Source organism: Ranitomeya variabilis, chromosome 4, assembly GCF_051348905.1.
Source record: "Ranitomeya variabilis isolate aRanVar5 chromosome 4, aRanVar5.hap1, whole genome shotgun sequence".
Lineage (NCBI taxonomy): Eukaryota > Metazoa > Chordata > Amphibia > Anura > Dendrobatidae > Ranitomeya > Ranitomeya variabilis.
Window position 1 is genome coordinate 546,370,554 of NC_135235.1, and position 25,646 is coordinate 546,396,199.

The following is a 25,646-nucleotide window of genomic DNA, read 5'->3' on the forward strand; positions in this document are numbered from 1 at the left end:
ATCTCCAAAAGAGATCCCACCTACCACAGGTCTTTTAAAGAGCTGTTTTTTATATGGGTCAGAGCAACCTTTGGGCCCCCTTATGATCCAGGATCAGGGACCTACTGCAACCCCTGCACACAATATAGTTACATCCTTGCCCTTGTGAAAAAGTAGACTTTAAGCCCAAACACAGAACACGACTCGGATTGTAGTCTCTCTTGTCTTCTCCCTTTCCTTTAGAATTTACTAATAGGAAATAAAAAAGAAAATGTCTGCCCCTATGATCATTACTTTACTTCACATACCTCGGGTTAAATGAACCTATAGGAACATTTATATAAATATGTGTGACCAATATTATCAGCTCTTTAGTATGAAGCTAAGTATATGGTAGGTTTAGTGCTCCCCTCAGTGATGAGCCTGGGCAGCTTCAATTCTAGGAAATGCCATATAGGTAACTAATCCTCCTCTGAGGAGGGAGAATAAAGGATTTTCAACTCTAGAATCAATTCTGAGTTCAAACGTATAACAGTCTGCAAAGTACCCAATATTAAAGGGATGAGAGAAATAAAACAGTATGCTAATATTCACATCGATTGCAAAACATCTGGAGATGCAGAAAACTAAAAATAAGGTTCTAATTCTGAATTAGGCTGTATGGGGTCGATCCCGCCTTAATACTATATATGAAAAGCATATGTCCCCCCTTGCGAGCTCACCCCCTCTGACATGATCCACATCAAAGTTCATATACCGGCAAAGATCACAGGGCTCACAATCCGTGAACAAGTGGTATAAAAACTTCCAAAGGAGGGAAAACTAGGTTTCAGCTATGCTATATTACATATGCCATATGCAACATCCCACATGTGCAACACAAGCATATGACTCAGCAACACCGGCCTGGAACTACAACCCTTGTATACTGTGTATAAAGTAATAGGAGTATATAAGGGGAGGCTATATGGAGTAATAGCAGGAAATATAGGGAGGCTATATGGAGTAATAGGAGGAGATATAGAGGAGGTTATATGGAGTAATAGGAGGAGATATAGGGGAGGTTATATGGAGTAATATGAGGAGATATAGGGGAGGTTATATGGAGTAATAGGAGGAGATATAGGGAGGTTATATGGAGTAATAGGAGGAGATATAGGGAGGTTATATGGAGTAATAGGAGGAGATATAGGGAGGTTATATGGAGTAATAGGAGGAGATATAGGGGAGGTTATATGGAGTAATAGGAGGAGATATAGGGAGGTTATATGGAGTAATAGGAGGAGATATAGGGAGGTTATATGGAGTAATAGGAGGAGATATAGGGAGGATATATGGAGTAATAGGAGGAGATATAGGGAGGTTATATGTAGTAATAGGAGGAGATATAGGGAGGTTATATGGAGTAATAGGAGGAGATATAGGGAGGTTATATGGAGTAATAGGAGGAGATATAGGGAGGTTATATGGAGTAATAGGAGGAGATATAGGGAGGTTATATGGAGCAATAGGAGGAGGTATAGGGGAGGTTATATGGAGTAATAGGAGGAGATATAGGGAGGTGATATGGAGTAATAGTAGGAGCTATAGGGAGGTTATATGGAGTAATAGGAGGAGATATAGGGAGGTTATATGGAGTAATAGGAGGAGATATAGGGGGTTATATGGAGTAATAGGAGGAGATATAGGGAGGTTATATGGAGTAATAGGAGGAGATATAGGGGGGTTATATGGAGTAATAGGAGGAGATATATGGAGGTTATATGGAGTAATAGGGGGAGATATAGGGAGGTTATATGGGGTAATAGGAGGAGATATAGGGAGGATATATGGAGTAATAGGAGGAGATATAGGGAGGTTATATGGAGTAATAGGAGGAGCTATAGGGAGGTTATATGGAGTAATAGGAGGAGCTATAGGGAGGTTATATGGAGTAATAGGAGGAGATATAGGGAGGTTATATGGAGTAATAGGAGGAGATATAGGGGAGGTTATATGGAGTAATAGGGGGAGATATAGGGAGGTTATATGGAGTAATAGGAGGAGATATAGGGGGTTATATGGAGTAATAGGAGGAGATATAGGGGTTATATGGAGTAATAGGAGGAGATATAGGGGAGGTTATATGGAGTAAAAGGGGGAGATATAGGGGTTATATGGAGTAATAGGAGGATATATAGGGGAGGTTATATGGAGTAATAGGAGGAGCTATAGGGAGGTGATATGGAGTAATAGGAGGAGATATAGGGGAGGTTATATGGAGTAATAGGAGGAGATATAGAGGAGGTTATATGGAGTAACAGGAGGAGCTATAGGGAGGTGATATGGAGTAATAGGAGGAGATATAGCGGAGGTTATATGGAGTAATAGGAGGAGATATAGAGGAGGTTATATGGAGTAATAGGAGGAGCTATAGGGAGGTGATATGGAGTAATAGGAGGAGATATAGCGGAGGTTATATGGAGTAATAGGAGGAGATATAGGGAGGTTATATGGAGTAATAGGAGGAGATATAAGGAGGTTACATGGAGTAATAGGAGGAGATATAGGGGAGGTTATATGGAGTAATAGGAGGAGATATAGGGAGGTTATATGGAGTAATAGGAGGAGATATATGGAGGTTATATGGAGTAATAGGGGGAGATATAGGGGGGTTATATGGATTAATAGGAGGAGATATAGGGGTTATATGGAGTAATAGGAGGAGATATAGGGGAGGTTATATGGAGTAAAAGGGGAGATATAGGGGAGGTTATATGGAGTAATAGGAGGAGCTATAGGGAGGTGATATGGAGTAATAGGAGGAGATATAGGGGTTATATGGAGTAATAGGAGGAGATATAGAGGAGGTTATATGGAGTAATAGGAGGAGCTATAGGGAGGTGATATGGAGTAATAGGAGGAGATATAGGGGAGGTTATATGGAGTAATAGGAGGAGATATAGGGAGGTTATATGGAGTAATAGGAGGAGATATAAGGAGGTTACATGGAGTAATAGGAAGAGAAATAGGGGAGATTATATGGAGTAGTAGGAGGAGATATAGGGGAGGTTATATGGAGTAATAGGAGGAGATATAGGGAGGTTATATGGAGTAATAGGAGGAGATATAGGGAGGCTATATGGAGTAATAGGAGGAGATATAGGGAGGTTATATGGAGTTATAGGAGGAGATATAGGAAGGTTATATGGAGATATAGGAGGAGATATAGGGAGGTTATATGGAGTAAAAGGAGGAGATAAAGGGAGGTTATATGGAGTAATAGGAGGAGATATAGGGGAGGTTATATGGAGTAAAAGGAGGAGATATAGGGAGGGTATATGGTGTAATAGGAGGAGATATAGGGAGGTTATATGGAGTAATAGGAGATATAGGGGAGGTTATATGGAGTAATAGGAGGAGATATAGGGAGGTTATATGGAGTAATAGGAGGAGATATAAGGAGGTTTCATGGAGTAAAAGGAGGAGATAAAGGGAAGTTATATGGAGTAATAGGAGGAGATATATGGAGGTTATATGGAGTAATAGGGGGAGATATAGGGAGGTTATAGGGAGTAATAGGAGGAGATATAGGTGGGTTATATGGAGTAATAGGAGGAGATATAGGGGTTATATGGAATAATAGGAGGAGATATAAAGGAGGTTATATGGAGTAATAGGGGGAGATATAGGGGAGGTTATATGGAGTAATAGGAGGAGCTATAGGGAGGTTATATGGAGTAATAGGAGGAGATATAGGGGTTATATGGAGTAATAGGAGGAGATATAGAGGAGGTTATATGGAGTAATAGGAGGAGATATAGAGGAGGTTATATGGAGTAATAGGAGGAGCTATAGGGAGGTGATATGGAGTAATAGGAGGAGATATAGGGGAGGTTATATGGAGTAATAGGAGGAGATATAGGGAGGTTATATGGAGTAATAGGAGGAGATATAAGGAGGTTACATGGAGTAATAGGAGGAGATATAGGGGAGGTTATATGGAGTAATAGGAGGAGATATAGGGGAGGTTATATGGAGTAATAGGAGGAGATATAGGGAGGTTATATGGAGTTATAGGAGGAGATATAGGAAGGTTATATGGAGATATAGGAGGAGATATAGGGAGGTTATATGGAGTAATAGGAGGAGATATAGGGAGGTTATATAGAGTAATAGGAGGAGATATAGGGAGGTTATATGGAGTAATAGGAGGAGATATAGGGGAGGTTATATGGAGTAATAGGAGGAGATATAGGGAGGTTATATGGAGTAATAGGAGGAGATATAGGGAGGTTATATGGAGTAATAGGAGGAGATATAGGGAGGTTATATAGAGTAATAGGAGGAGATATTGGGAGGTTATATGGAGTAATAGGAGGAGATATACGGGAGGTTATATGGGGTAATAGGAGGAGATATAGGGAGGTTATATGGAGTAATAGGAGGAGGTATAGGGAGGTTATATGAAGTAATAGGAGGAGATATAGGGAGGTTATATGAAGTAATAGGAGGAAATATAGGGAGGTTATATGGAGTAATAGGAGGAGATATAGGGAGGTTATATGGGGTAATAGGGGGAGATATAGGGAGGTTATATGAAGTAATAGGAGGAGATATAGGGAGGTTATATGGAGTAATAGGAGGAGATATAGGGAGGTTATATGGAGTAATAGGAGGAGATATAGGGAGGTTATATAGAGTAATAGGAGGAGATATAGGGAGGTTATATGGAGTAATAGGAGGAGGTATAGGGAGGTTATATGGAGTAATAGGAGGAGATATAGGGAGGTTATTTGAAGTAATAGGAGGAGATATAGGGAGGTTATATGGAGTAATAGGAGGAGATATAGGGAGGCTATATGGAGTAATAGGAGGAGATATAGGGAGGTTATATGGAGTAATAGGAGGAGATATAGGGGAGGTTATATGGAGTAATAGGAGGAGATATAGGAAAGTTATATGGAGTAATAGGAGGAGATATAGGAGAGGTTATATGGAGTAATGGGAGGAGATATAGGGAGGTTATATAGAGTAATAGGAGGAGATATAGGGAGGTTATATGGAGTAATAGGAGGAGATATAGGGAGGTTATATGGAGTAATAGGACGAGATATAGGGAGGTTATATAGAGTAATAGGAGGAGATATAGGGAGGTTATATGGAGTAATAGGAGGAGGTATAGGGAGGTTATATGGAGTAATAGGAGGAGATATAGGGAGGTTATTTGAAGTAATAGGAGGAGATATAGGGAGGTTATATGGAGTAATAGGAGGAGATATAGGGGAGGTTATATGGAGTAATGGGAGGAGATATAGGGGGTTATATGGAGTAATAGGAGGAGATATAGGGAGGTTATATGGAGTAATGGGAGGAGATATAGGGAGGTTATATGGAGTAATGGGAGGAGATATAGGGGGTTATATGGAGTAATAGGAGGAGATATAGCGAGGTTATATGGAGTAATAGGAGGAGATTTAGGGAGGTTATATGGAGTAATAGCAGGAGACATAGGGGAGGTTATATGGAGTAATAGGAGGAGATATAGGGGAGGTTATATGGAGTAATAGGAGGATATATAGGGTGGTTATATGGAGTAATAGGAGGAGATATAGGAGAGGTTATATGGAGTAATGGGAGGAGATATAGGGAGGTTATATAGAGTAATAGGAGGAGATATAGGGAGGTTATATGGAGTAATAGGAGGAGATATAGGGGAGGTTATATGGAGTAATAGGAGGAGATATAGGGAGGTTATATGGAGTAATAGGAGGAGATATAGGGAGGTTATATGGAGTAATAGGAGGAGATATAGGGAGGTTATATAGAGTAATAGGAGGAGATATAGGGAGGTTATATGGAGTAATAGGAGGAGGTATAGGGAGGTTATATGGAGTAATAGGAGGAGATATAGGGAGGTTATATGAAGTAATAGGAGGAGATATAGGGAGGTTATATGGAGTAATAGGAGGAGATATAGGGAGGCTATATGGAGTAATAGGAGGAGATATAGGGAGGTTAAATGGAGTAATATGAGGAGATATAGGGGAGGTTATATGGAGTAATAGGAGGAGATATAGGGAGGTTATATGGAGTAATAGGAGATATAGGGGGGTTATATGGAGTAATAGGAGGAGATATAGGGAGGTTATATGGGGTAATAGGAGGAGATATAGGGGAAGGTTATATGGAGTAATAGGAGGAGACATAGGGGAGGTTATATGGAGTAATAGGAGGAGATATAGGGGGTTATATGGAGTAATAGGAGGAGATATAGGGAGGTTATATGGAGTAATAGGAGGAGACATAGGGGAGGTTATATGGAGTAATAGGAGGAGATATAGGGAGGTTATATGGAGTAATAGGAGGAGATATAGGGAGGTTATATGGAGTAATAGCAGGAGACATAGGGGAGGTTATATGGAGTAATAGGAGGAGATATAGGGGAGGTTATATGGAGTAATAGGAGGAGCTATAGGGTGGTTATATGGAGTAATAGGAGGAGATATAGGAGAGGTTATATGGAGTAATGGGAGGAGATATAGGGAGGTTATATAGAGTAATAGGAGGAGATATAGGGAGGTTATATGGAGTAATAGGAGGAGATATAGGGGAGGTTATATGGAGTAATAGGAGGAGATATAGGGAGATTATATGGAGTAATAGGAGGAGATATAGGGAGGTTATATGGAGTAATAGGAGGAGATATAGGGAGGTTATATAGAGTAATAGGAGGAGATATTGGGAGGTTATATGGAGTAATAGGAGGAGATATAGGGGAGGTTATATGGGGTAATAGGAGGAGATATAGGGAGGTTATATGGAGTAATAGGAGGAGGTATAGGGAGGTTATATGAAGTAATAGGAGGAGATATAGGGAGGTTATATGAAGTAATAGGAGGAGATATAGGGAGGTTATATGGAGTAATAGGAGGAGATATAGGGAGGTTATATGGGGTAATAGGGGGAGATATAGGGAGGTTATATGAAGTAATAGGAGGAGATATAGGGAGGTTATATGGAGTAATAGGAGGAGATATAGGGAGGTTATATGGAGTAATGGGAGGAGATATAGGGAGGTTATATGGAGTAATGGGAGGAGATATAGGGGGTTATATGGAGTAATAGGAGGAGATATAGGGAGGTTATATGGAGTAATAGGAGGAGACATAGGGGAGGTTATATGGAGTAATAGGAGGAGATATAGGGAGGTTATATGGAGTAATGGGAGGAGATATAGGGAGGTTATATGGAGTAATGGGAGGAGATATAGGGAGGTTATATGGAGTAATGGGAGGAGATATAGGGGGTTATATGGAGTAATAGGAGGAGATATAGGGAGGTTATATGGAGTAATAGCAGGAGACATAGGGGAGGTTATATGGAGTAATAGGAGGAGATATAGGGGAGGTTATATGGAGTAATAGGAGGATATATAGGGTGGTTATATGGAGTTATAGGAGGAGATATAGGAGAGGTTATATGGAGTAATGGGAGGAGATATAGGGAGGTTATATAGAGTAATAGGAGGAGATATAGGGAGGTTATATGGAGTAATAGGAGGAGATATAGGGAGGTTATATGGAGTAATAAGAGGAGATATAGGGAGGTTATATGGAGTAATAGGAGGAGATATAGGGAGGTTATATAGAGTAATAGGAGGAGATATAGGGAGGTTATATGGAGTAATAGGAGGAGGTATAGGGAGGTTATATGGAGTAATAGGAGGAGATATAGGGAGGTTATATGAAGTAATAGGAGGAGATATAGGGAGGTTATATGGAGTAATAGGAGGAGATATAGGGAGGCTATATGGAGTAATAGGAGGAGATATAGGGAGGTTATATGGAGTAATAGGAGGAGATATAGGGGAGGTTATATGGAGTAATAGGAGGAGATATAGGGAGGTTATATGGAGTAATAGGAGATATAGGGGGGTTATATGGAGTAATAGGAGGAGATATAGGGAGGTTATATGGGGTAATAGGAGGAGATATAGGGGAAGGTTATATGGAGTAATAGGAGGAGATATAGGGAGGTTATATGGAGTAATAGGAGGAGATATAGCGAGGTTATATGGGGTAATAGTAGGAGATATAGGGAGGTTATATGGAGTAATAGGAGGAGATATAGGGGGGTATATGGAGTAATAGGAGGAGATATAGGAGAGGTTATATGAAGTAATAGGAGGAGATATAGGGAGGTTATATGGAGTAATAGGAGGAGATATATTGAGGTTATATGGAGTAATAGGAGGAGATATAGGGGGGTATATGGAGTAATAGGAGGAGATATAGGAGAGGTTATATGAAGTAATAGGAGGAGATATAGGGAGGTTATATGGAGTAATAGGAGGAGATATAGGGAGGTTATATGGAGTAATAGGAGGAGATATAGGGGGGTATATGGAGTAATAGGAGGAGATATAGGGAGGTTATATGGAGTAATAGGAGGAGATATAGGGAGGTTATATGGAGTAATAGGAGATATAGGGAAGGTTATATGGGGTAATAGTAGGAGATATAGGGAAGTTATATGGAGTAATAGGAGGAGATATAGGGAGGTTATATGGAGTAATAGGAGGAGATATAGGGGGGTATATGGAGTAATAGGAGGAGATATAGGGGGGTATATGGAGTAATAGGAGGAGATATAGGAGAGGTTATATGAAGTAATAGGAGGAGATATAGGGAGGTTATATGGAGTAATAGGAGGAGATATAGGGGGGTATATGGAGTAATAGGAGGAGATATAGGAGAGGTTATATGAAGTAATAGGAGGAGATATAGGGAGGTTATATGGAGTAATAGGAGGAGATATAGGGAGGTTATATGGAGTAATAGGAGGAGATATAGGGGGGTATATGGAGTAATAGGAGGAGATATAGGAGAGGTTATATGAAGTAATAGGAGGAGATATAGGGAGGTTATATGGAGTAATAGGAGGAGATATAGGGAGGTTATATGGAGTAATAGGAGGAGATATAGGGGGGTATATGGAGTAATAGGAGGAGATATAGGGAGGTTATATGGAGTAATAGGAGATATAGGGAAGGTTATATGGGGTAATAGTAGGAGATATAGGGAAGTTATATGGAGTAATAGGAGGAGATATAGGGAGGTTATATGGAGTAATAGGAGGAGATATAGGGGGGTATATGGAGTAATAGGAGGAGATATAGGGGGGTATATGGAGTAATAGGAGGAGATATAGGAGAGGTTATATGAAGTAATAGGAGGAGATATAGGGAGGTTATATGGAGTAATAGGAGGAGATATAGGGAGGTTATATGGAGTAATAGGAGGAGATATAGGGGGGTATATGGAGTAATAGGAGGAGATATAGGAGAGGTTATATGAAGTAATAGGAGGAGATATAGGGAGGTTATATGGAGTAATAGGAGGAGATATAGGGAGGTTATATGGAGTAATAGGAGGAGATATAGGGGGGTATATGGAGTAATAGGAGGAGATATAGGGAGGTTATATGGAGTAATAGGAGGAGATATAGGGAAGTTATATGGAGTAATAGGGGAGATATAGGGAGGTTATATGGAGTAATAGGAGGAGATATAGGGGAGGTTATATGGAGTAATAGGAGGAGATATAGAGAGGTTATATGGAGTAATAGGGGATATAGGGAGGTTATATGGAGTAATAGGAGGAAATATGAGCAGCACTATTTGGAATAGAAGGAAGCATTAGATGTTTTATATACAGTAATAGAAGCAATTGTAAAGAAAGATTCAGATTTTCTTTTAATAGAGGATATATGGATCAGTTGAGTTAATTAGCAGGAGAAGTCATAATGGCTATAATGTTAGAGGAAACAATAAGCCACATGTCAATGTGTTATAAATATAGATCTGTCAAAATATTTAGCTCAAACCCCATTTAAGAACCCCTTGTGGACATCGGGATAATTTATGGTTGCTTGAAAAGTATCTAATAACAAAGGATAAAAATATAATTAAAAATAATGTATTTTTTTAAAGCCTATTTCAGAGTCGGACGGTTTATAAGGTACGGCTATAAAAATAAACAATTTCAAGAATAAAGACCATTTAAGCCGAATTACATCGGATTTATTGTGACTTCAAATAGTCAAATTTGCTTGAACGTAATGTGATTTGATCCCTTGACCATGAAGGCTGACGTGCCCTTGGATTGCAGGGGTTGTATCTAATTAGGAAAGCACAGCTGTGATTGTGCAGAAACAGCGCCACTCTCGTCTATTGGTTGTGACTGGTATTACGGTCAGCTCTATTCACGTGTATGAGACTATGCAGTAATTCTAGTAAAGACCCATAGAGAGGTGCCTTTTCTGGAAGAAAGCAGTCATGTTGTAGTTAGCATATTCAGTCCCTTTTGCATTTAAAGGGGCGTCACTAAAAAAAATCCTTTTAAATAGTGAGAAAATTCAGAAATAATAAAGATAAAACATCTGGGTATTCGTGATACACTATTTGCCATGCTACTGAAAAATTTGAGTATTTACAGACTGTCACAAATATTTGTGGGAGTTTTTGTTTTAATGTTACAGTAGCTATCTACTAATCTCCCAAATTTTTACTCTAGTATCTGATCAATAGATTTGAAATACTAAATTGTACCAGATGTTATGCCCCAAGTCTATATCTGCATATTAGCCCCAACTTATAAATTAGTTCATGATTTATTACTATTTGGTACTTGTATATTTCTGTAGTCTGCTATAGTTTGTGGAAATAATTGACGGGCCCACCAATTGGAACACTTTTGTATTAACCAGATCAAAAAGCGGCTACACAGAGTGGTTTATACCCTAGTAGACCCATGCTGATCACAGGGTATCCTCCTGCAGGGTTCCCCACCTACCCCCTATATTTAGTCAGAAATTCCAATAGCAAGTGTATAACTTCCCTGCAGTGCCTCCGCAGGAGAAATCATGCATTACACCTTTCTCATTGCCATCAATTGGCTGTACTGCTGTCCCATGGATGTGCCTGATTCTCCCAAGCTAGGTGCTCTTTGTAGCGACTTCTCTGACTGGCAGACCCCCGTTATTAAAAATTCCTGAAATAAAATACTTAAAAATTGATTTATATCTTCTACCAATAATTAGCCAAATCACCAATAATTCTAAATAAATTTCTAGTTGTGTAACTGAAGAATCTATACAACACCTATAAACAGGTACTCAACACGTTACATATATACATTTTATTTAACCATATAGACTAATAAAAATCACATAATATGAAGGGTATAGAGCTGGGCGCACACATTGTCATACTGAAATAATCCATAGATGTCTGATACAAATTCTGTTTACTCTTCCACCCAAAAATCAGCACTCTAAAGGTATGTTCACAAAGCGAGGTGTTAGGGCTCGCTCACATTGCCTTGTACATCGGACGAGTGTTGTTGTTATCGGATGGCACTCAGACCAATGTTATTCAATGGGGCGGTGCTGGTGACTGATTTTTTTCACTGACAGAATCTTTCAGTGAAAAAAATCGCAGCATGCAATTTCACTCTGAAATAGAAAGTCATTCTTTCATCCACGTCTATGGGTGCGTGGAAACCATCAGACTGCACTCGGATGACACCTGAGTGCTGTCCAATTTCTGATGAATCAGAATGGAGAAGATGGAAAAAGTTTGTTCTCCATCTTTTCCTTATCCGCTGACACTCTCATCAAACTCTAGTCAGAGTCTGATCGGAAGTGCCATTAGCATGATCGACCCGATACTCTTTGATGAGATAATCTACGGCCGTCTGACCGTAGCCTTAGATTCTCCTCCTAAATCCACATCGAAAACCGCATCAAATACTATTTGATTAAGTTTCCAAATGATTTTCATGGGAAAAGCTCCCTTGGCTACGTTCACATTTGCGGTCGGCGCCGCAGCGTCGGGCGCCGCAGCGTCGCCGCATGCGTCATGCGCCCCTATATTTAACATGGGGGCGCATGGACATGCGTCGCACTTGCGTTTTGCGCCGCATGCGTCCCTGCGGCGCCCGCGTCCGGGCGCAGAGGACGCAGCAAGTTGCATTTTTGCTGCGTCCAAAATCAATCAAAAAAAGGACACATGCGGCGCAAAACGCAGCGTTGTGCATGCGTTTTGCTGCGTTTTTGTTTGCGTTGTGCGTTGCGGCGCTGACGCTGCGGCGCACAACGCAAGTGTGAACGTAGCCTTACTGCACACAGCGCTGTTTTTTTCCACATTATGTTGAACATTTTGCAGTAAAACTTAAAGAAAACTTATTTAAAAAATAAGAAGCATTTTTTATGTGGATTTGCAGTAAAATCCACTAAAAAACTGTGCGAATAGGCCCTAAAGAGGTGATGCGTGCCCAAGATCAGGAGTTTTGTGCTTACTGCCTAATGATTCAGAGCTCCCATAAGCTACAGTGGTGCGAGCCCCAGAAACGGACGGCCACGTGTCTAATTCACATACTACTTTCTGGAGGGTCAGGTTAGGCTACGTTCACATTTGCGTTGTGCGCCGCAGTGTCGGCGCCGCAGCGCACAACGCAAACAAAAACACGGCAAAACGCACGCTAAAACGCTGCGTTTTGCGCCGCATGCGTCCTTTTTGGCCGAAAGTTGGACGCAAAAAAAATGCAACTTGAAGCGTTTCTTGCGTCCAACGCTTGCGGCCATGCGGCGCAAAACGCAGCACAACGCATGTCCATGCGCCCCCATGTTAAATATAGGGGCGCATGACGCATGCGGCGACGCTGCGGCGCCCGACGCTGCGGCGCTGACCGCAAATGTGAACGTAGCCTAAAATGCCCCCATTCTCCAGATGTATGAGGCATCCGCAGATGTCTACACAGGACATCATTGCTGCTCCTCAGCTGGCATCGCGGGCCGTATGTGGCTCCCGGGCCTGATGTAGAGGATATAATACTGCCAGGGGCAATAGTATAACCCCATAGATGAATAAAGTCCAGCTAATGATATGCAGAGTACAAAGTGTAAGCAGGTATCATGATAATTAAGCTAAATGAAATAGCAAAAAGGCAGTAAAATGGTGTATAATATATAATGGCTGATCCAATATTGAAACTCTTAATACACCTGCTGAGCCATGGATAATCAGAGAGACTGACCCTCATAGGTAAGTGCGCTGTGACCGCTAAGGCAAGATACACCTCCGTGACTCAGCTAATACATACATTAAGATTATATGAATTTGCAAATTTAGTGCCAGGGTCTCATATTTAAAGTCAAGTGATTTCATGTTCCCCCGTTGGTAAGCAGAGCACCTGCCATTGACACGCATTACACCTGCACAGATTTTTCCATAGAAGTGACACCGGCAGGACCTCTGTCATGGCTTTGATCTGCAGAGCATCTCCCCCGTCCCTCCCTCGGATACTTTGAATTCTTGCAGGGCTTTCTACAGCTGCTTTTGGCCCTGTCCTCCTCATTGACATAACTAAGTGACGCTGACAACCTGCAGGCGCAAGTTTACCACAGGTCGCGGAGGTTCCTAGTAAACACTTAGTGCCCCGAGCATCTTATGTACCTGTCTTTTTCACACCCTCTGCAGGAAGCCTACATTTTTATACCTCACACACTGACGTAGAATTGTATTAATGCCATGGAAACACAAATAAATATGTATTATACGCATATTATATATTTAAATCAGTGCTGTATACATTTTTTGGGAAATGGAGCTCAAATAGAAGACATTAGGTGCTCACAATTGCTCTAATGTTGATCACCGGCAACGAATTTGGGGGTTATAACCATAAAGAATCCTATATGTAACCCATACAATAAGCCTGGTTCAGCTCATAACGTTCCTTGATGGACTCCCTCATACAGAGGTAGAAAGTTGGGAATTGACCCAAGGGTTGGGCAAATGGCTGAAGGTGGAAATACATACCAGGTTCCTTTGTACTTGGTGGTAAATCTGGCTTCCATAGCAGAGGCCACATTTGGAAATTTGCTTCCGGTTCCCCATCTACTATGTATGTCATGAAATTTTCTAGATTCCTAATGTAAAATAGCAGATGAAGATGAATTTGAGACTTGCAAGTCTTCCAATAAAATCATCTAAGGGACAGGTGATAGTAAATCACATAATGGAAGATTTACCCTTCAGCTTCCGTTGCCTCAGGGTACAGATCATCTAAACCTTTATCTGGCCCTCACAGAGAAGCTAAAAAGGTGATGGCCCCCTCCTGGTCCTCTCAGATGTGGACTGTCAACACCACTGCTTGTCCCATTCGTAAAGACAGATGGTCAACTTTAAAGCAAGCATTAGTGACTCTGAAATGGCAATTAAGTCATCACTATTGGCTTTGAGCATCTCTGGAAGTGGGTTGTACCTTTTTCCTAATAAGACACTGTCTAAAGCATTTCAGTAAGCAATCAGTAATCAGATTTAATTAAAGGTAGAGTTAATTATTAAAAGGTCAAAATGTCCCTCCAGAGTGATCAGAGTGGCCTGACTGGCCCATCTGCTAGACCTTGTGTAGGGGGTGTGGACTGGACTGTCAGGTTCCTACCCCTGAAGACACCAATCGATTCATGTGTATAGTGCCCTGGGTCTTTTGTATGTAATGTGTAGTAATGTATAATGTAGGTTGTGAGAATGTAATATATGTAATGTTGGTAGTGTACAGTATAGGGTAAGACATGGGTTAGGGATTAGGACATAAGGTAGGTAGTATAAATAGTGACTGTAGTTAGGTAGTTACAATAGGGTAAGATAAGAGTTAATGTTCGGAACTAGTCCATAGATGGAGGGGCTTAGTGATAGGGCAAGTGACCGCTTCCTGCAGTTAATCAGATAGGGACAAGTTGAAGTTGAAGCAGGAAGTTTCTGTGAGCAGTGCTGAAGTTTGGGTGAAATACTAAGAAAAGCAGACTAAGGGACAAGGGAGTGGCGTTCCCTGGAACTGACAGAAGATGAGACCGGTTAAAGGGGTCAATGCATAGGATGACATTTCACAAGAAACCCTGAGCTTGCTAGATATTGAAGGTAGCACACCTAAACACGACTGAGTTTCTGGGACTAGTGGGGATCCTGAACGGTAGATCCAGGGCACCAGAGGAAGAAACAGAACGTGGAACAGCTGAGCAGGTAGAGAGACCTGCTGACCAGGACTGTAGCGACAAGCTAGGCTGTGACGAAGTAGGGCGAAACAGTGTGCTTCACCGGCCCTGGAGTAGACTAAAGTGGAAGGAAACCATGTGTGTGAAAATGCTTTACACTGGGAAGGGAACATCCATAAAACTTTTAGCCGCTACCCTTTGTACATAACCCTTACTAAGTTACGGTTGAGTAAAGACTGTGCTTTAGAACAGGAGTCTCCTTTATAGAACTTTGAAACCTATGGTCCTGGCCAACCAACAATATAGGCTATAGGCAACCTGCATGGGTGCAAGGCCCTCACAGCACCAACACCCAGCCAGGACCCACTCTTTCATGTACATGTAGCACGCCAGGGGCGTAACAGGAGAAGACCAGTGTCTTGCCCGATGCTACCGATAGGCTATACTTGCATGGACTACATGCAGTCTATGCGTGATGAAGAGGCCTGTGTAGTCTCGAAAGCTTGCAATTTGTTACCATCTTTTCAGTTAGCCATTAACCACCGAGGAATCTCAATTCTAAATATTTTTCTATCCACTGGCTAACACGGTACCAATATATATATTTTTCCTGTATTATAATGAAAGAGGCACTGCTTAAGTTTACCATACTTTTGAGTTATATGACTTTAAGATTTAATCCTGTAAATATAATTGAAAAAAAACTATGTTATTGATCAGGACCATAGCAGAACAATTAGCACTAAGAATCTATGTATATTAATGGTAGACAATTGCTCCAGCACCTACTGCATAATATAATGTGTTTTTGACCCTGATGAGCAGACACCCTGATTTTGAGAACTATAAATCTTTTCTATTCATCTGATCCTTGATTGCTACTTGTTACCACTACAATTACCATTTTTGTTGCCACCTTATTTTAAGGCCAAACTACTATAAAAGCTTAGATATATTTAATAGAACTTTCAAAACGGCATACAAAATAAAGGTGACTATACATGTTGGATAGATGTAGGCAAAGCCAGCCAATTTTGGTGGGACCCACTGACCATCTAAAATGTAATGTACATAGAGGTGTTACGATTCTTCATTGAAAGTAGATGTTAAGGTGTCTTGGGGAAAGAAGGAAAGGGCATGTTCGATTTCAACATGCTTGATCCTTTTGTTTACACAGGAGCTAATGTACCCCTTAAACAAATTGACCAATTTCATTAATAAAAGATTCAGGGCTTTTGAAGGCCTCTGAGGAAAAAAAAATGGTGGGAACCTGGATCCTTCCTGAACTCCACTCACAACTAGGTATAGAAGTTGGGGGGCATAAGCATGACCCTCTCCACAGTAGTCTACAGGAGTCATGGGGACAACCAAGCCAGTGGCTCCTTTAGATCTTGATCTTGTGTAACCATAGTGGTTGAGGTTCCACGGCATGTGCCCCCCAAAAATTAATTTTTTGCCATAGATCACTGGATTTTTGTACATCAGGAGAGGTAGAGGTGTCATGTGCAGCATCTCCTTGTACAAAAGTTAATTTAAGGGGCCAGGTAATTGCAAAGGGTTTCCTTGTTCTTAATTGCTCAGAAAGACATTCACTGAAGGTTTCTGAATCAATCTGAAAAATAATTAAATACAAGTCTACACACACACAAACAAGCCAGTGTAGACATGCACCAATTCACATGAGCGCACAATTAAACACACGACCAGGCATGTAAGTAGACATAATGTCCAGGACACACAGATTCTTTACGTATGTGGTGGCTTGGCTAGATTTAAGATACAGCACAAGAATGATTAGATGTCATCTGCAGGCCTGTTATGTACACACCTTTATAGTGCCGGTGACTAAGCGTATGGATCCAGTCACCTGTTGTGTGCACACACTGTATAGCAGTGGTGAAAGAAAGGCTTATAGTTAGCTGAGCGTGTAAGATGTTGCAGAGCTGATCTCACGTTCAGTACAATATATAACTTTATGGTAAATGGGTTGTCTCATCTTTTTAAATTGATAAAATTGCAAAGTGATTAAAAAAACAAGCAACCTTAAACTTACCTCTTAAAAAACCTTCAAGGACAGAAGGAATTTAAATTATATAGTTTACTGCTTATTACTAGTGGTGACCGATCTCCTATGCAATGAGCACAGCACTTACAAGCTCTTTGCTATAGAGATTTTACGCTATACTCTGAAACTGGTTGTATCGCTGTATGTATCCAAACATAGTGTATCCTACATTCCTCGGATGCTGCGGAAATAAAGCTTCCTCCGCATGCTGCATTGGCTTTCGCACAGTCCGGTGCCAGCACCTCAACCATGCTGTTGTGCAAATCATCAGGAGCGCACCACCTCCTACAACACAGGAAACTTGAAGGCAGGGGAGTGGTGTGCTCCTGAAGATGGTATTACTATTGTATTCCTGGGAGTAGCAGTGTTTGTGTTGTGTTCCCAGCACCATTTCTGACAGGTCTACAACTTGTCATGGAGTTTAGGAAAAAGTAATTAGCAGATTTTAGGATAGTTGTTTTAATCTGTTTGATGTTTGAATTAAGAAAGTGAAAGCTCGGACAGACCATGGAAGCCCAAACATCAGCAATAACCCAGAGATGGCTGGCCCAGCACCATACCAATTCCAAAATGACAGTGTAAAAACTATAGTGTCCAAATCTCAACCAAAGGATGCTGCTAAGAAAAATAATAGTAATAGCGAACTAAAATGTCAGAGAATGCCTAACAGGGCTCACACTGTACATGATAAACTAGGATAAATTTCCTAGGGACTTTTTTGGCATGTGTGAGGAAACCTACTTAAAAATGAGAAAAGCATAAAAAATATGTCAAAAACGTTTCTTCTGAATTACTAAACAATGGCAATATCAATCAAGATATGTTAAAGCCGTTGTTGACACTTTCTGAGCAATTCATCATTCCAGTCAAATGTGTACATACCATAGAATCAGACCATACATTTTCTAAAAGGCACCGGATTGTAGGGGACCAAGCCCTGTTTGGCCTCATCACTTATTTTAGAAGGCATGGAGAACCTGTGCAGAGATATCCTCTCTATAGGGTCTATAGTGTTAGAAATTAAGAGTGGTGAGTCAATCATATGGTCATGGAATGGAAATTTGGGTCAAACAAGCAATAAATCCACCTATGCCATGTGGCAAGGAAAGTGGTGATGCCAAGTAGATGGAATCTAAATTCAGTATCTGGTGTAACATCTCACCATTTGTATATAACTCATTCCAATGTACTTTTCTACCATAAACTATCTCAGAATGGACAAGAATCAGGGATGTCCTACTTCTCTCTGAAGACCATGTCACCCCAAGTCCAGGCCACATGTTAAGGTTTCTCCGTATCCACTCATATAGAGCATTTTTCATGATCCTGTCTTGTCTTCTTTTCCATCTACACCTTTTCTTCAGGGTTATTTTCCCAAATGTGTAATTTTTTTTATAATTGACACTACTCGTGAAATGACCCATAAACAAACATACTCGGCTCCACATTCTTTAAATAATCAACATTCAGAGCATCATTCCAGCAAAGGTCACTTTTGAAATACTCATTTCATCTTACACAACACAGCACATTAGAAGGACCTCACTCCATATTGAGACCTCAGTGATTTGTTACAAGGCTTTCAACACCCTCAAATTATACCCTGCTTGTCAAATTTGAATTTAAATCTGAACCAAATCCAGCTCTAAATGACTGGCCTACTTGAGTTTATCTAGTATTCTATTACTCTCCCCATATTATGACAAGATCTAACTCATCAATGAAGACCATGAGTATATAGATAATCATGAACATGACAATGAGAAGCTTGAAGACTCATACAGAACAACCCGGAGAAACCAAACTAGGGTCACCATGAGTTTACCAGAAGACCAAACTGGTTCTGTAGTCATCTCATCCGATACACCAACTAAGTACATAATAAAGTACATTAAAATATTAGCAATGGATTTTTCTGATTATGGGCAACATAGTGCAGATCCAGTTTATTGTTTGTAGAAAGGTGGGTTTAACTATAGAAAAGTTAAAATTGGACTATAGAATATAAACTATAGATTTACAATTAACCCTGTGAAGATAACTGTTTCATTATTAAGTTGTGAAGGAATATCTCACTGTGTGTTATCAAGTCCTATCTAACGTTCTTAACCCCAAAAGACACAACTCAATATCGCATATAGTGAAAGTGTCATGGATCCCTATGGGACAATATATAATCCACTATTAAACCTGAAGGGTGTTTTAAAGAGGTAGTTCAGGGTTTTATTATTTCATTTCGATCAGAAAGATTTCTTGAATTTCTTTGGTGTTAACACTAAACCTATTTTCTTTGACAGTACCTAAAATAACACTGTCTGTGGCAAAATTTATCAAGCCTTTGGCACAACAAACAATTCCTTATTGAGACCTTCTCGGAGTGAGAACCTCAAAAATATCGTCACATTCCAAGTGTTTCCAGAAACACCTCCTTGACTCACCATCCATTGAGAATACCCTACTCCTAGTCATAAACCACTACCTTGGCCTGTCTCCTTACCATCTCTACAAACCCCTTTTCAAAAAGTTACAACCCAAATCCTTTCCCCATTCAAAGCCTATCCCGTGAAATCTCAGACACAGCCTGCCAAAATTCACAGCTGCCTCCTGGTACTTCACATGCAGAGAAAGTCATCCCTTAAATGACTTCCCACCTACACTGGCACTGTTTGCACATAGACCGGGCGCCACAAATGTACCGAAGAATTTTAACTGAAGATGGGTACTGTAGTTATTGACTGTGTTACTCCATGTAATTCCATATAATAAAGGCAAATGCACAAGTAAGGGTAAAGAGATTATGGACGTAGACCACAGAGTTTGCAATCATCAAGCTATTACAAGTGGAGCTACACAAATCAAGAAATTTGACCCCACGAGGTTTCAATCTAGACCAAGTTTTTACAGATGGGACTAAAGAAAGGAAAAAGAGCTGGCACTTTAGACTGGGAAATTATATATAGTGCTATATAAGGGAAAAAGAAGGAGACCAGAAGAACTTGTAATCTAAATTGAGTTAATACAGAGAGGACTATGTAGAGGAAAATGAATTAGACCAAAAGAGCTTACCCTCAAGAACAAGGCTATTATAGTTGGTGCTATACAGGAGCAAAGGGAATAATCCAGATTTCATTGAAAAAAATGAATGAAACCTTAAGAGTGTAAAAGGGCTGAAACAACTACATAAGGAAGGGAGTTAGGCACAAGAGCTTGCACTCTCTTATGCGGGCAAGGATATGTAGGATAGGTGAAATGAGGACGATATACCCAAAGAGCTAGCACTCTATTGGAAGATGTAATATACAGATATTATACAGGGTATGAGGAAATTAGGAATTAGACCCAAAGAGCTTGCACTCTGACCTGAATGAGTACAGACAGCACAATATTAGCAAGGCTCTGTCTGAACTATATTGGGTCAACCAAGTTTGCATGGTGCCATAAAAATGAGCTGGAAATGCAATAAAGACCATGAAAATAAGCAGAATATAGAAGGAAAGGAGACTGTGAGGAGGAACAGGAGATAAGCAGAGTGACAGCTTCCATGCACCAACTAACCCATTGATATATTCCATTAATGGATTTTTACATAGGGAGGGGGGTTGAAAGGTTTGGGACTGGCTTCTGGGCTGAAGGGCATGCATTGTGCAGCTCCTGCTGAAATCCGAGTCTGTAGGGTTTTGTGTGCGCAGTAATAGGAAGGTAATTATCCACCACTGCATTATCCACGAGCCAAACCCTTATACACTGCAGAACTGGGCTAGCATGGCTCTCAGCAATACATCACGACCTAAAACACATGACAAATAGTCTACAAAACCTATGTCACATAAGACAACAGCATCAAAGACCAAAGCTTAGCCTAGAAGAACACTTCTGGAAAGAGGGACAAAGATGTTATCATGAAGTCCAGATAATGGAGGTGGCCGAATCACTATACGAACCCCCCAAAAAAGTGCCACGTGCTATATAATGATAATATCTGCATATAATGTATGGAGCTGGGTCCGGTAATGAATGATGGAGCACTGGTCCTAGAGGGAGGATGCACTTACTAGGCTGCATAGGATGACAAGCAGTGGAGCGTCCATTCTCCTGGTCCTATAGGGCTGATGGCTGTGGAGTGATAAGCAGATAGAGAATGCTGCGATTCAGCTACACCTGCCCCTAAAGCTTTGACAAGCCATCCCCTTCTGTTTAAAGAAAACCTTCCCCTTAGCTGTCCTCCCATTAGCTGTAAGTCCATCCCATTGACACACAGCATCGCCTCCCTCCCATTCAGGGAAGCGATCCAACAAGCAACGACTGGTTGTCAGGATTGGATTTAGGGAATGATGTTTGGATCTCAGCCCCAAGAACACTTAACTGCTAATTATTTAAGAGGAGACGAGAAAACAGAAGACGCAGCGTTTTCCTTTGTCCCTCTGCTGATCCTCCTGTGTGCATTTTGCTGCTCACACATGGGGTTTGACAGGAAGAATGTGTGCTGGGTAATGTAGAATAATGCCATGCTGCACAGCGGGCATACAGTATGTATTACTGCCTGGGGGGTGCTGGGCCCAATCCATACAATCTGGCACACACTGGTTGATTAATGAGCCAGCTGGCTGGGTGGCACATACATGCGAGTGCCCTGAACTTGTGCAGAATTGCATCAATTATTTTTATAGTGATGCTTCGAGCACATGACACCATGGGTTCTGTAAAAAAAAGAGTATTTCAAATGTCTTCATACCATTATGTATCGTGTATGTGCATTCTACCCCTATGCTGGTACTTCAGGTACGTTGGTGGCCACATGGCCGTCAAGCTTCATGAAATAGGTTATAAGGTAAAGGGGTGCACTGCATTGATATACATAGAAGGGTAACTTGAAGCTTGAGGGTCCCTATGCAATATCTCCAACTATCAGAGGTCATTTATAGCATTGGTCTTCTCATACGATCCTTTTGGATCTTTTATAGGAGACCCCACAAACTGCTGTAGAGACTCTTCCAAAGATCCCAATAGACAGTCTTTGGAATCTGTAGCATCCGAAATTAGCAAGCAAGGTAGGTATAATTATATAACCAGGCAGAAATACCATTCAGGGGTCTGGGAAAGCTGTGAAAATCAAGTCAGCTACAGCCCTCATTGATGATGTCATATAGCTCTTTGCAGCGGATCTAGTGCTATATTTCTGCCCCTCAGAAATTTGGGAAAGCTGGGTGAGTATGCTTCCCAAGGGGATGGATGAAATGTAAACTGCCTGCAACTGCCAAAGAACTTGTAATAAAGATGTTTTAGGAGAGCAAATGTTTATTGTTCCCAGTTGTCCATAGAACATAGTGCTGTATTTGCCATTCAGGAGATGAGAAAGCTGGGTTAAAAACATAATAGCCACAGTTTTCACTGGAAAATGTCATACCACCCTTGCCGAGTCATGAGTGGAAAATCTGCATGTTTATGTAGGAGATGGATAGTATCAATGTATTCCAGGAGAGATCTGCAATTCAGGAATATGGGAACACTGGGTGAACCCAACTAGGCTGTAAGTTCCTCTGGGAGACATCTAGGTGTTTCTCACAAGATTAGAATATCATCAAAAAGTTAAAAGTGAAACTCGTATATTATACAGTATAGAGTCATTACAAAGAGAGTGATCTATTTCAAGTGTTTATTTCTGTTAATGTTGATGATTATGGCTTACAGCCAATGATCACCCAAAAGTCATTATCTCAGTAAATTAGAATAATTAACAAAAAACACCTGCAAAGGCTTCCTAAGCGATTAACTTTTTGATGATTGAGGGACCTTTTTAAACGCTTAGGAAGCCTTTGCCAGTGTTTTTTGTTAATCCCACTGTCAAACATGGTGGTGGCAGCATGATGGTTTGGGCCTGATTTTCTTCAGCAGGGACAGGGAAGATGGTTAAAATTGATGCGAAGATGGAAGGAGCCAAATACAGGACCCTTCTTGAAGAAAACCTGTTTGAGTCTGCAAAAGACCTGAGACTGGGACAGAGATTTGTCTTCCAACAAGACAATGATCCCAAACATAAAGCAAAATCTACAATGGAATGGTTCACAAATAAACATATCCAGGTGTTAGAATGGCCAAGTCAAAGCCCAGACCTCAATCCAATCGAGAATCTGTGGAAAGAGCTGAAAACTGCTGATCACAAACGATCTCCATCAAACCTCACTGAGCTCGAGCTGTTTGCCAGGGAAGAATGGACAAGAACTTTAGTCTCTCGATGTACAAAACTGATAGAGACATATCCCCAAGCGACTTGCAGCTGTAACCGCAGCAAAAGGAGGTGCAACAAAGTATTAAGTTAAAGGGGCTGAATAATATTGCACGCCCCACTTTTCAGTTTTTGAATTTCCACAAAAATTTTAAATAACCAATAAATTTTGTTCAACTTTACAATTGTGTTCCACTTGTTGATGATTCTTCACCAAAAATTTACTTTTGGTATCTTTATGTTTGAAGCATGATATGTGGGAAAAGGTTTAAAAGTTTCAGGGAGCCGAATACTTTCGCAAGACACTTTATTATACAGTATAGGGTTATTACAAAGAGAGTGATCTATTTCAAGTGTTTATTTCTGTTAATGTTGATGATTATGGCTTACAGCCAATGAAAACCCAAAAGTCATTATCTCAGTAAATTAGAATAATTAACAAAAAAACCTGCCAAGGCTTCATAAGCATTTTAAAAGGTCCCTCAATCTGTTTCATTAGGCTCCACAATCATTGGGAAGACTTCTGACTTGACAGATGTCCAGAAGGCAGTCATTGACACACTCCACAAGGAGGGTAAGTCGCAAAAGATCATTGCTAAAGAAGCTTGCTGTTCACAGAGTGCTGAATCCAAGCATATTAATGGAAAGTTGAGTGGAAGGAAAGTGTGGTAGAAAAAGGTGCACAAGCAACTGGGAAAATCGCAGCCTTGAAAGGATTGTTAAGAAAAGGCCATTCAAAAATGTGGGGGAGATTCACAACTGCTGCTGGAGTCACTGCATCAAGAGCCACCACACGCAGACATATGCAGGACATGGGCTAAAAGTGTCACATTCCTTGTGTCAAGCCTCACATGACCAATAGACAAACCCAGAAGCATCTTACCTGGTCCAAGGAGAAAAAGAACTGACTGTTGCTCAGTGGTCCAAGGTGTTGTTTTCAGATGAAAGTAAATTTTGCATTTCATTTGGAAATCAAGGTCCCAGAGTCTGGAGGAAGAGTGGAGGGGCCACAATCCAAGCTGTAAGAGGTCTAGTGTGAAGTTTCCACAGTCAGTGATGGTTTGGGGAGCCATGTCATCTGCTGGTGTAGGTCCACTGTGTTTTATCAAGACTAAAGTCAGCGAAGCCGTCTACCAGGAAATTTTAGAGCACTTCATGCTTCCCTCTGCCGACAAGCTTTTTGGAGATGGAAATGTCATTCTCCAGCAGGACTTGGCACCGGTCCACACTGCCAAAAGTACCAATACATGGTTTAAAAACAACAGTATCACTGTGCTTGATTGGCCAGCAAACTCACCTCATCTTGACCCATAGGGAATCTATGGGGTATTGTAAAGAGGAAGATGAAAGACACCAGACTCAACAATGCAGACGAGCTGAAAGCTGCTATCAAAGCAACCTGGGCTTCCATAACACCTCAGCAGTGCCACAGACTGATCGTCACCATGCCATACCGCATTAATGCAGTCTTTGATGCCAAAGGAGCCCCGACCAAGTATTGAGTACAATTACTGAACATACATTTCAGTAGGCCAACATTTCGGATTTTAAAATCATTTTTCAAACTGGTGTTATAAAGTATTCAAATTTGCTGAGATAATGACTTTTGGGTTTTCATTGGCTGTAAGCCATAATCATCAACATTAACAGAAATAAACACGTGAAATAGATCACTCTGTTTGTAATGACTCTATATAATATATGAGTTTCACTTTTTGTATTGAAGAACTGAAATAAATTAACTTTTTGATGATATTCTAATTTTGTGAGAAGCACCTGTATCTAGCATGTCATGACACTCTGCGGAATAACTCTGCCCGGGGTAAAACTGTAGTGAGTGCAGGGGTTGCAGTAGCACTATGTCTCCGGGGCGGCAGAGTGTGGGAGTGGGGAAGAAAATGTTCTCGTGTGTCTATATGAGAAGGCCAATACTATTAAAACGAATCTGTCACCAGGTTTTTCCAGCAGCATAATATAGATACGGAGACCCTTAAACTAATGATGTGTCCCTTATAGGGCTGCTTGCTGTACTTTTGATGCACTCACTGTTTTACTAGCAGGAGATTGTCAGTAGAGGACTAGTAAACTGCAGCGCCCCAGAGTCCTGGTCGTTGCAGTACTGTGGATCCGCCACTATGGGGAGCCATGGTACGTTCGATGGCACTGAAGGAGTTCCTCTGAGCAGGTATCACAGACACCAATATGTTTCACAGCTGGGCCTCCGGGGGGAGCTAAGGGTTCTATTCATTAGGCCACTCCCCACCATAGTGGGTAAACTGGGGGTCAGGCAGGAAGTTAGAGGAGAAAGCTGACTGGATTGAACGAAGCAACACCTTGTGG

The 25,646-nt window shown here is 40.9% G+C and overlaps 1 protein-coding gene across 2 annotated transcripts in view; it reads right to left on the reverse strand.

Annotated features, from left to right (window-relative positions):
* Window positions 1–21,288, reverse strand: part of NGFR (nerve growth factor receptor) — a 79,595-nt gene extending 58,307 nt beyond the window's left edge. For both annotated transcript variants that reach the window (XM_077252581.1, XM_077252582.1), the window contains exon 1: window positions 21,136–21,288. In XM_077252581.1, the coding sequence (XP_077108696.1) occupies window positions 21,136–21,171 (36 nt within the window). In that variant the 5' untranslated portion in view covers window positions 21,172–21,288. The remainder of the gene's footprint in view (window positions 1–21,135) is intronic.
* Between the last annotated feature and the right edge of the window lie 4,358 nt (window positions 21,289–25,646).